Source organism: Styela clava, chromosome 4, assembly GCF_964204865.1.
Source record: "Styela clava chromosome 4, kaStyClav1.hap1.2, whole genome shotgun sequence".
NCBI lineage: Eukaryota > Metazoa > Chordata > Ascidiacea > Stolidobranchia > Styelidae > Styela > Styela clava.
In genome coordinates, this window is record NC_135253.1 from 24,891,611 (window position 1) to 24,904,494 (window position 12,884).

The 12,884-nt window shown below is 36.6% G+C and overlaps 1 protein-coding gene across 2 annotated transcripts; it reads right to left on the reverse strand.

The window, feature by feature from the left end:
- Window positions 1-7,080: 7,080 nt before the first annotated feature.
- On the reverse strand, window positions 7,081-12,337 carry LOC120326822 (uncharacterized). Of its 2 annotated transcripts, XM_078111883.1 has the most exons (4): window positions 12,196-12,337; window positions 11,165-11,347; window positions 10,406-10,495; window positions 7,081-9,485 (listed from the first exon to the last, which is right to left on the reverse strand). In XM_078111883.1, exons 2-4 carry the CDS (start codon window positions 11,232-11,234, stop codon window positions 9,316-9,318), a joined length of 330 nt encoding a protein of 109 aa, XP_077968009.1. In that variant the 5' UTR covers window positions 11,235-11,347; window positions 12,196-12,337; the 3' UTR covers window positions 7,081-9,315. The 2 variants fall into 2 exon arrangements, with proteins under 2 accessions (XP_077968009.1, XP_039249104.2); XM_039393170.2 differs by lacking the exon at window positions 12,196-12,337 and having other exon boundaries at window positions 11,165-11,409.
- Window positions 12,338-12,884: the final 547 nt, after the last annotated feature.

Here is a 12,884-nt window from a genome sequence, read left to right on the forward strand (position 1 = left end):
GTAACTACCTATATTATCTAGGAAATAGCTGTAACAGTTTTCACATCGACCCAGATACCAAGCGTGCTCGATTTACACGTAATATTTTGGCCATGCATTATTAGCAGTAGCTGCAGTAGATATTTGGAATCTCGAGTGTGATAAATGTAAAGTAAAAAATAACAGCTTATAATACAGTGGTTCCCAAACCTTTTTTCAATTCACCCAAATTTTTTACAAAATAAATTTTGTAAATCTATATATAACATTTATTTCCCTATAAATCACAAAGTTCTTACGCAATGATACTTTCCAAACATGTAATTACTATTGAGCAACACTTCAAGACCAAATATAAATATATAGTGGAATTTAAGAAAAATTAGACTTATTTCTTCTAAGTTTCTGTGAAAGAAACTAGCGACCCAAGACCATTTTCGGTCGACGCAGTACTGTCATAATATAGGTTGAAGGAAGACAGGCGTTAACCCATGTCACCGATTTCCCGTTCGAAAATATGGTATCAGAAAGTAATATACAAACTCATAATTTAAGCAGGAACTCAATCAAGTAACAACTTACTGAACGTTTTCACATTGGTACTGCAAGCTATTAATAATAATGTTATAAACAATTTGCTGTTGGTTTTGTTGTCCGCCCTCAGCCATGTCACCGGTTCGCAATAACTTTCTCAACGTTCCAGCTTTGTAAATCCAAAGTGTGACTAAAACTGTTCGACTTCTGTAGCGTAGGGCGAGGCTATAATAAACGGGCCTCACGACTTCAGATACGCTTTAACACCTTGCACACGTTGGCAAAGTTGAATTTTATGTGTATTGTAACGCCCGGTGTGTAAACTTGTTAATATTCGGCGGTGTTGATTTTACGAAGAGCAAACAATAAGCAAAAACAAATATTGAGTAATGTTCATTAAACCGGAACCGAATTAATTACGTCAAAGTACATCTATACAATAGTAGATCGGTGATGTCGGTTCTGAATTGTTTCCAGGTTATTAGTGGTCATTTCGTTTAACAACTCAACTCCACCCCGTTTTTGCTAGTCGAATGAGCCCGGGTACAGACAGCACAACTCCAGGGATTTTTACCAAATAGTTCAATTGCTTCCGTCAGTCGGTATCAGCAACTAAGATTCTCCTGCGGCTAATCTGACGCACAAATAGTTCCTTCTGATCATGTATACCTTAAATTTTGGATGTGAAATACGAGGGTTATTGCAAGACTTATGTTGGCGAAATATTAGTTTTTGCGAATTCTTCAATAACTGAAGCTTGGGCCTGACTTAAACGATAACAATTTACCTTCAAAACAAATGATTTTGAATTCATTGTTATAAGTCTTCGTTATATGATCTTTTATGAGTTTGTTTGTATAGAATAGAGGGCCATTTTTTTTTACAAATCCATACTAAATAGGGACTTATGCCAGGTTTGAGAAAAAGATTTGAATTTTAAATTATTTGTGCACTATTATAATATAACTATGGCCAATAAGGATTACAAAAATAAAAAACAATATAGTCATAGACATAATAAATCAATAGGACCATTTTAAAATGGAGACAGCTCTTTTTCATGTTACTGCCCCATCACTAATGTTTTGACCCGTTTTTTTTGATTTTGCACATCTTGAGGTTATGATAGGATGCTATAGCAATATACACCATAAAAACACTGACGGCCCCTGAAATCGAAGACACTTTCAATAAAAGCCACATGACCCCTAGAATACGGAACACAAAACTAGCTACTACAATTTGCAAAATAGGCTGAAAAATAACTTATCACAGGCATTTTAAAAGACTATAAACATGTGTCCAATATTTGAAGAGTACTGATAATACCTAATTACAGGACAACAACCGAAAACACAAGCCTAAATAAACTGTGACGGCACTGCACTCACACAACAACATCAGCCCACTGTCCAGACAAAAACATCCAACCAACCCAAATCCAACAGTCACAAAACCACAAACAAACATCACCCACCCGATCACCCACCGGAGACCAGAGGCACTCCCTCAGACACTACATACCAAAAATTCAATCGAAATCAACCACACTCGGACAACTGCACCCTGCCAATCCACCGCACACGCCCACCGGCCACACCCAGAAGACAAACCGACAGCGCCACAGTGCCCCCAGAAGAAAGAAGCAGTAGTCAAAACAAAAAATTTCCACAAAGTCTTCAAAATATGCAGATTGTCTTTTTTGTTAAACATACCTAAAAAATGATTGAATATTTTGCATATTGCATTTAATATAAATGTTTTATTGTTTATTTATCTAAATGCTGTGTATATAAACCAATTCATTCATTTTACCATTCTATGTCGTTTACTTTCCCTAACTTAGTGTTTGCCTCTAATGTTACGTCTAATGAAGATAGAGGTACTTGCAGCAGTTTATTTATCTACTAAATAGAGTTTAGCAAAAATGAGAAATTTTTTTAGCATTTCAAGGTAAAACCAGGCAAAGGTGGAGGAGGATTAGCGACGGTTATCGAAAATTCCACTACCCCACCCTAATTAGTCCACTTTAGGCCGACGGTGACCGCGATATCGAAAGGTCAGTTGGGCGACCACTGCACGTTCCATAGATCGTCATGGCGACTATTTTGGACGTATTTTTGATTCTTTTTCCACGGAAATCTTCGAAGGCGCTCGTGGAACACAGTTTGGGAAACGCTGTCCTAGATCAACGAAAACAACGGTGCTGCTCTACAGACCAGCTTTTAATCGCCAGGTTGACATCAAGTGCACCATGAGACACTAATGACTCGCCACTGACAGTACGGAGTAGGGATGGGACGAGTCCGGCTATACAGAGATTCGACGAATCCGAGTACAGTAATAGGTCAAGGACTCGAATCGAATCCTCCGAGTCCGTGACGTCACAATGTAAAAGTAGAAAAACAAGTTTTTGACCATACTACAGCATCGTGCGCTCACAAGCATACGTCGTAACTCATATTTTTTGCCTAATGGTTCCGCAGATAGCTGTTGAATCAATTTAAAAATATTTTTTTCTTCTTTTTTGGCTGCCATAATACAAACGTAAACGTGGGTCAATGTGCGCCTTGGCTGTGAACTGGATTTCCAGCCCACCACCGTGCGTCAATTCTGGGCTATTTAGAAATTCTTACATGTCAAATAGAAAAATAAAAAGCTTTTGATTACAATGCTTTCCCATAATTTCAGATATTTCTAACCTTAAATTTACCATGTCACGTGTGCAAATGGTAGAGAGATGCCACTCGTCGTCAATATAATGCTTGCAATTTAGTTGTTCATGTCAACGTTCTAAAACGATCCATGCTTTCATTGCTCCCTTTTTTAGAGAAAGAATTGCATGTGATAAACTCGATTTAAAAAAGGCATTGATGAGATTCACCCTTGGGTTGATCCTGCGCATGTTTCCTATTTATTTAGGCAAATCGAAAACTCAAAAATATTGCGCTAACACATATTTTATTGTGGACCACATGTATACCAAATAGATAGTTTGACGGTGACTGGCGCATCATTGTTATAAGCTATCAATAGTTTTTATCTTGCGTTATATTATCTGGCTATCTGTCGTCGTTTTTATTAGGAGTGTTTATAATACACACGAGTGATATTGTTGAATATCTAACCTTGAATTTCAACTAGTTAAGGTAGGTAGTGAGATTTATAGGAATAAAAGTACAAACATATGCGTAAATTAGTAAAAACAGAATTGATTATAGACTCGGTAAAAACGACGTGGAATTGAAATCGAATCCGAGTCCAAAAAATGCCTGGATTCGACTCGAATCCGAGTCCGGATCCGAATCCCGGCCCATCCCTAGTACGGAGTGGTACTCGTAAAGGATGCAATTCTGAAATGTCCAAATTTTTCTGCAACGTCGATTAAACAGCGATATCAATGAGCAAAACACCCGCACCGGTATCAATCAAAAACAAAACAGGCACGTTATTGACCAAAGCTTGACATGCCATCCAATGGTCCATGTACAGTAATTGTAAGTGATGAAATCATAGTCGATAGATGTGGTTCCATATCATCATCCCAAATCATGTTAGCAGGGAGTGCGGACCTCATCCCTGCTGTTCCGAGTTCAAAGACTGGTTGGGCGTGTTCTTCCTATTTCTGCGTGACATATTATGTGTAGAAAATATCAATCCAGATGTTCATTTCGCAACTCAGAATTCGCAATTTGTTGGACGGCGTCATGTAAAACTTGGTTTGACCTCAAACCCAGTTTTGAGTGTCATCGTCATCGATATATCTAACATACACACTAAATGGTGTTGGACAAATTTATTAGCGTCTATATTTTCATATAAACACAAGTTATTAGGATTTATTATAAATACAGTCAAGAATTAGTTATACTAAACTGTTCTTGTGCACCCAGTGTTGTGTATCCCTGCTGAAAACAAAGCAGGTGCATCTCGCATAGCCACAACATTACATCAATACAGTGGCGTAGCAAGACTCTCGTGCCCCCCCCCCCCCCCGCAAAAATATTTCGTGGAAATGACTCTGGAAACTCTCGGACATAAGCTAAAACAACGCTTTTTTTATTTCGTCAAAAAGCGCAACATGTCTCTATTGAAAGGCAATGGTAACCTAAAATCTGCCATTTATCCTGATTACTTTAATTTTTTTCATACGTGCTTCCTCTTCTGCCCTTTTTCTGCGTTTCTGTGTGCCACTGAGAGGTTTTGCTTTCGACATCATTCTGACAGCCTTCGTAATTTTGCCGAGGCGATCAAACCACAAGACGCCGAAAATCGACGACTCCCTGGCATAGTTACGTAACAAAACGATTCGAGCAGAGATAACATCAACGTTATAAGATGTGCATTACTGGTTTTGCAATGCAGCGTTTGGTTTTGCGGCTTAAATTTCTAAATTCTAACCGCTTGGGCCCCCGCGGGGGTTGCGGGGGTGGATGCTACGCCACTGCATCAATACATTGGCATACCGTAATCTGCAATAATGTATCACCAACCAAACACAAAATGCAACAGATTCAATGATTTTGTTTTCCATAACTCTACTCCTAATAAAAGGATTTTTTACTCATTTAAATCAGATGACAGAAAGTGAGGAATCTTTAGAATTTCAAGTCACAAGTGACAATCACCTTCTTGAAAGAGTAGAATTTCATAACTACTGTACCTAGGCAAATATATTGATGAAACCCAAACTGGGATAAACGTATTTGTTAAGAAGATACTGTAGGAATTTCGAGTGAAGTTTGTAAACTCCTTCTCACTCGAGTTTTAAGTATGATATAGTTTGCCCTCTTTCTCATATTCAGTATGGTTTGGTGGCATGAGGCACTCGGTTAATAGCAAATTGTAAAAAAAAAATAAAATTTTTACAAAATGAAACTGTAAGAATATTATCTGATTCTTCATCTCGTACTACCGTGTTTTTCTCCGAAAATAAGACCTAGCCTGAATTTTTAAAAATATTTTAATATAAGTCCTCCCTTTCAAATAAGACCTAGACCAGGGACCGGGAACCCATGGCTCGCGAGCCATATATGGCTCTTTTTGGGGTGGCATATGGCTCCCAGAAAAATCTAGTGTTCTAAGACTAAGCTTACTATTGTTACAAGATTTCAAACTATCTTATAGCCAAATTTGGCAGAAAATTTGCCAATACGTTTGAGAACGCGCGCCCAGCGTCTATGTTATCTAAAAGAATTACCAGACTGACATTGTGACAAAACTAGGAGGTTCTGGAACTTATTTTGTGACATTACAAAGCGATCAGAGTCGCGGAGCAATATAATAAATCTTTTCGTCCGTTTGTATGCACTAGTTACAGTATCTGTCATATTCAGATCGGACTAGAAAAGCTAGTTATAAAAATACTACGGAGATGCCGAAACAAAAGAAGGGTGATGAGTATCGTAGATTTCAACTTGTGCTGCATGTGAGCAGCCGTTCAAGGCCCGCAGCGAAGTCCAGTAAGTGTATATTGACATCCTATGTGTTGACTTTTGAGTAAAAATTTCAGGCCTAATTAAGTGAAAAATTGCTATATGACTCGAACGGAAATGTAGTTGAAAATATGTACCTTTTATGGCTCTCTTGACCAAAAAGGTTCCCGACCCCTGACCTAGTCGATGGCAAGAAATCTCTCCTGCACGTTTTTATATGAATATCGTATACTTAAAATATATTGTATACTTAAAAATCTCGTGATTCTCTACTTTGTAATGTAGCTTTTGATAAATGAAAATAAAAGACACCCCCCCAAATAATTCCTAGTGTCATTTTTGAGAAAAATTGAAATAAGACAGTGTCTTATTTTTGGGGAAACACGGTAGTTGTACTGCTTTATTTGCCAAACTAAAAATACTTGAAGAGTTGTGTTTCTTTAAAGTTGCAAAAGTAATGTATCGATACTCCTCAAATTATTACCGAGAGCGCTCGATAATTATTTCACGGCACAGTATTATATACACAGCTATCACACCCGATCATCAACCCAAGGTTTTTTTTGTTCTCAGATGTTAATCAAAGGGGGGAAAATTGAGTAAAAATTTGGAATGAATTACCTTCTGGCATTAAAGACTTTATTTATCAAAATTTTAAAACTCATTCACGGGCACTACTGAAGTATGCGCACCAAGATGTCGCATAACCTGACCCCTGTCCTGGTACACAACCTGAGTTCAGGTTGTGCGCCATCTTGGTGCGCATACTCCAGGAGGTCCCATTCGCGCAATCACTTACTCGAAAAGAAATGACTCGTGTCCAACTAATCCACAGTGTGACTTCCCTCATCACTTAACAAAGAGATTGGCTAGACTCGTAAAACCTGTGACTCACGGATCGGGGTTCAGCGACGGACAAGGAAGCACTAGCGTTTTTACTGGTTGGAAAAAATAAACGTGACTTGACTCAGGATTGCTAATATTGGGTTCGATAAAGAAATTCCCATGATAATAGTTACTGTATTTCCCAAGAACCTAGGTTTTGTAAAATTGGTTCATACCCAGATACTCTGCTGTCCTGACCTGTTTGACTCAAGGATGAATCAAGACACTGCTTTCATTACAACAGATGTCGCTTGATACTTCTATAAATTACTCTTTATTAGTCAAGGGCATGACGAGTGAAGATGAGTGAATTGAAAGTTGCAAGAACACCAGAGCAAATAATTCTACGTAAAAAAACTATAAATGGTGAATAAGTACAGACAAAAATATAAATTTTGGTATATACAGAAAAAAGGATAAATACATCTGGGATGCTCATGAGACCATATTCACAAGATTTCAACACTTTTGCTTTGAACAAGGCTTGGTGCAAGGCAAGGTTACACCAATACCAAAAAACTACAACTCAACCATATTACTGAATGAACTATGGGTGAGGTGCTGCGCGTGGAACTCACTAGGAAAAAATGAACTAGACCATGATAACAGGGTTAGAAATAAACTTGGTTTTAGTTTCCTCATATAGTGCGCAACCTTAATTTTAAATATTTCCAGTGCAAGTTTGCATCTCATTGGTTGCCGATAGCTTTGTTCAGTGCTGCGTGCACCTTGCTTAAAATTTTTCTTGAAAAATTTTTTTTTTAATGATTACTGATTACCAATAAAGATGAAGTAAAATGCGAGAAAAGATTGGAAAGAATTTACTATAAACACAATGAAATATAATTTATTTTAATGAGAAAATTGAAAAAATATAAATAGATACAAACGATATAGATAGATACGTGATGAAACGAAAACGTTGCTTATGACAAAAAAACGATCAACAATCAAAATTTGGTTTAGAATCTTGCTTCTAGGACTAAAGCAGACTTTTACCGAAAGTCAACCCAAACATGTTTTCGAGATGCTCAATGCCAGTATTTCACACTCTCAATGGTGATAATAGAAGTCAAAATTGTCTACAAAAAATTAACAAGCAAGGCGAAATCAATATAGTTTAGGGCAGGGGTGGGCAACCATTTTTTGGCTCGCGTGCCAAAATCGGCTAAATTAAACGACAAAATTCTTCCGTATGCCGACCAAAATTAAAAACAATACTTTGCTACTTTCAACGCAAAAATACACAATAATAAACCTTTAAACATGTCCGGACAGATTCACTATTCGCGAAAATATTAGTCCGACAAATAGAAAAAACAATTTTATATCAGTGAGACTTCTGCTGCTGCATTAGCGCTAATAGAGATTTTATATTGGATTTATAATTTGCAATTTAAAGAAATTCACAAACTACTGGCTCCATCTTTCAGGCTACTCATGTTACGAGACATATTGAAGTTCCTAACTGAGAACAGAGATTCACGAGCATATGTAGGTGAAGACATGAAGAGTAATGCAGTTACAAAGTCACAAAATTTTTTCGGAAATGGCATCCCAATCGCGCATATTTCTTCCAAAATCAATTAATACCAGTAAGTCAGCAATTATCTCTAACTAGCATGAGCTATACAACTTCATAAACAAAGCAGAAATGAAGAAAAAGAGTGGCACAGTCAAGCTATATTACATGCGGATGTAGCCAACTGAATAGCGCACTCTTCAGAGCTCATTAAAGTGTTACGTCATAATATATTTCTTTGTAGACATGTGTCGTAAAAGGACAAAAAGAGTTTAAATAAATAACAGATTGTTAACAAACGATAATGAATAAATGAACACCTAGGTTCATCAGATAATTCAGAGTTTTGAAACTTTTTATCTGATGGAGAATGATCTCGTTTTTAAAGCCTCACTGGCGTGCCGAATAAATGGGCTCGCGTGCCAAAGCGTCAGGGGGTTTCCTACCCCTGGTATAGGGTGTCCATGAAGTCTTGAAATTTTTTTAAAAATTGCAAAAGGGATTCAATTGATACCATATTTTGTTTTAGCCCTAACAGATGTATTAAATGAAGTAAAAATACTTAAACAAATACTGATTTAAAAAACAACAAACCTGGTTGAGAACTGACTTCATAATAAAATTAAAATGATAAAGGGACTATATGGACACCCTGTATATTAAGAAAGCTTTGCATATGCCCCAAATCTCTTTTTCTTAAATTTCAGTTCACATTGAAGAATTCTGTTAATAAAATATCATAGCCAGAATTTGAACTAATAAAACCATATGCATTCACCACCTGCCACCAGCAAATAGGGTATATATACAGTGAATAGTTAGTTTGTGCCATTGCACATTTGTTGAATTCTTTGGGTACATATTGAGCAGTAGTTGAAGGAAGTTTAAGCGCACAAATCTGGCAACTACATATAAGTCCACAGGATTGAAATCTAGTACAGCAACAGGGAAATGTTAAGTTCATGCCAGATATACCCTGCTCATTTGCTGTATTCTTCTTCTACATATTGGGCAGTCATTGAGTTTGAGAGCACAAGTCTGGCAACTGCATATATGTCCACAGGGTTGAAATACAGTGTTCTTGGCATTCTCAAGACAAATTGCGCAGGCAAAGGCTTCATCAGAAGTATCTGGAAGTAAAACATGGGTATTAGCTGCTGGTTTGTACTACAAATGTCCAGGGCAAGTAGAATACCTCATTGCTTGGCATGTTTCTTCAGTTTTATCAGTGCTTGGTCATATAACTCGACATTATTTTGATGTGTATATAAATCACCAGATGTCGCTAATAAGCTATCTAATTTTGGATGAACCATAATGGCTGTATTCAATTCGAATATAATGTTTTATTCCATGATTATGTAATTTAGAGATAATTTTTTCATCAGATTGCTTTATTTGCTGCTATAATACAGCATTTGGTGTCGCTCACTGCACTTCAACTGCTGTGAAACAATGTTTCTCTATTTTCAATTTACGATATTTTTCTTTGGCTTTAAATTTGATTCTTGCATGACTAAAATAAATATCTGAATCTGAATATTCCAATTGATTATTGTTCTATTACCTAAAATGTTTCGATTTATTTGGATACGATATTGCCGGTTTGTCATATTTTGGAAATCAATGTAAAACTATTTTTAATATATTTGATACGACAAAATCTTGCCATCCCACATAGTGTACAAAGAAAATGCTGGGATTATTTGTCAAACTTCAAGGCTTGCATTTTAAAATAGCAAAATTTGACCGGGGTGGGGCCTAACCATTTACACTAAGGTCAAAAGTTTCCTCCATCAGAATTGGAGTAAAATTTTTGTCCAGACTATAGAGCTCTGCTCTGTTTAGAATCAAATGTCCAACCGGCAAAGTTCCAGTTTTTCCAAGAATACCAACATATCCTTAGCTATCAGTGGCCGTTTGTACAGGTCTCGAAGTGAACAATGTGAATATACGTTGTATAAACAAAATGTTCTGACTATTTAATTTTAACCCCCTTTTTACCACTTGGCGATTTCAACCACCAAACTTCAACAATATAAATATCTACCTGTTAATTTTACTACAGATCCATCCAGAGGTGGGAGGCCGCCATAACCATTTCCAGTTTTGTGCTCGTGTTGGTTTTTCTCTTCTTTGCCTGAATAAAATATGAAAAATGTTTAAACGAAATCAAATATTCCAATATATATCAGAATTAGTATATCATACCCTTTTCTTGCTTTTAGTAAAAATTCAAAACTCATTTTTGATTTCATACAGGTATGGCCTGTGATTTACAAACTGTGCACAGGACCCACTCCTGATTTAGAATTTGAAATAAACATCTAACAGTCAAACACTTCGAAAACTTCAAACTTACTTTAAAAATTCTGTTTATCTATCTAAGCATCTATATATTTTCAACTTCTACGGTAAAGAGCATGTCCAAGTTCTAGCAGACTTTGCCACATGAAATTGTCACAAAGGAGACAGATATATATGATAAATATTAATATCTTTGGATATTTTCCCACACAAATAGGCACCCTCTAATTTTGGAAGTGAAAGTCAGCCATGAAAGTGCTTATTATACATAAAAAAATATGGTATGAAAAATTCTATGCCTAAACTGAATTATAAAGAACTCAATATGCTTAGATCGATATTCACTAAATTACAGTATTATAAGCTTTAATTCCTTGTAGTCATAGTAGCTCTTGGCATTTCAGTGGTCTCCATACCTTCACTCAGAGATTGTTCTCGTTACTTCGAGTGTGCATGACCTTACTTTAAGCAATTTTCTTAAATAAATAGTTCAGCAACTTACTGTTGACCCATAATGTGATGACAGTTGCAATAACAGCTCCAGCAACAAATGTTAACAACTTTACCCACATAATGCTTTCGACGATGGAGTACTGATGTTTAAATGTGAAATTGAAGTAATAAACCGGATGAGTCGGAGAGAAATATGATGTTGTTGCCAAGCCTGTTTACATTATATCCGTATCTGTATGGTATAATATAACAGATAAAATATCATAAGACATAGCCTAAGCTGTTTTACATGTCGTATCTGTATGGTATAATATAACAGATAAAATATCATAAGACATAGCCTAAGCTGTTTTACATGTCGTATCTGTATGGTATAATATAACAGATAAAATATCATAAGACATACCGGTAGCCTAAGCTGTTTTACATGTTTACGAATAGAATATTCGTATTTATCCTGGAAGAAGAGAAAGGCAAAAAGATAGTGTAATCAGATGGTGGACTATGGCCCGTCAGGTTACCATTCTATGTAGGTCATGGAAATACCAGTTATTTGTTTCAAATGAACTTACTAGATGAAGAAAACCTTAACTAAACAGCAGTTACATCTAACACCTGAACACCCTACAACAGCATAGCAATCCTCTATCACATAATTCAGTACCTAATTATTCAATTAGTGAACATGAGCTACATCGCCGCAATGTATGTACACATTATCATCATGTAATTTTGCACAGATCTATTTCTGTATTTTCCGATAAAATCATTTAAATTTAGTACGCTGTAAAGGATGATGGGTAATACACGAAATTTTCTTTTCTGTATGGTACCCCATCGTTGGGTTAGCCAGCTCTCGCACTAATTTCTATATTGGTTAAATATTTAATTTTTCCTGTGTGTTCCGCTCAAATTTATTATGATTCAAATTTATTCCAAATTTATACACTCGACAGCACTCGCAGACTTGATGAGCAACTAGCATTAATTCTATTTCTTTCTATTTTTATTTCTTTCAGAAGTTACATTCCGATAGGCTCAAAATGTCGCTGTAGAAAATGCGAAAAGAGGACAACTCACCAGACCTCTCTGTTGTCGAGTTGTCTCTGGTGAGTTGTCTGATAGTCGAGTTGTCCGTCCAGCGTTCCGGGTAGCCTAACTACGGTATTCAGATAAGACATAGGCTACGGCAGTACGGTAAAATTTAATTTTCTATTAATCTGTATATATGATTTGTTACATCGTATTCAGGTACTGGTATTAGATAAGTTTATTTTCGACTCCATAATCAGCATAAAGGCGATAAAACTTAAGTTACGTCAGTACAGCAGCACCGTACCCCGGAACTTCTGAACCTAAAGTCTGAAAGTGATTCAATCTAATCAAATCGTTTCATAAGCCCTTGGCTGGGATTCAGAGAAAAAACATCTTTGTTGCCAACCCAAAAGATATTTTGGTCTCTTTTTCGGTGCTTCCCCTCGTAGTTGCGCTCGATCCAAAGTGACTATGGCTCGATCATAAGATTCTGACGTTTCCTACTAATGTCCGTCCATATAGACCGATTATAAATTTTTTTCTCGGCATCCGTCATTGTTGCACTAAGACAGACACTTTTCATGGTAAAATAGTATGATCGACGTTTTGCGCCTCGTGGACGGCGTTGGGAATATGTTTGTCACCACACCTTTGATTAAACTGCGCGTCAATCCCAATGCATCTGAAGCAAACGAAATTAAACCCATACCCGAAATGGACTGAAGTGGACGAGA

Bases quoted from the DNA above. Each gene is read 5' to 3' on its own strand.
- LOC120326822 (XM_078111883.1), bottom strand. From the start codon at position 11,234: ATGTGGGTAAAGTTGTTAACATTTGTTGCTGGAGCTGTTATTGCAACT. The intron at 10,496-11,164 runs GTAAGTTGCTGA...TATTTTATTCAG, and splicing joins CATCACATTATGGGTCAACA to GCAAAGAAGAGAAAAACCAA. The intron at 9,486-10,405 runs GTAGATATTTAT...TTTTACTTCCAG, and splicing joins ATCTGTAGTAAAATTAACAG to ATACTTCTGATGAAGCCTTT.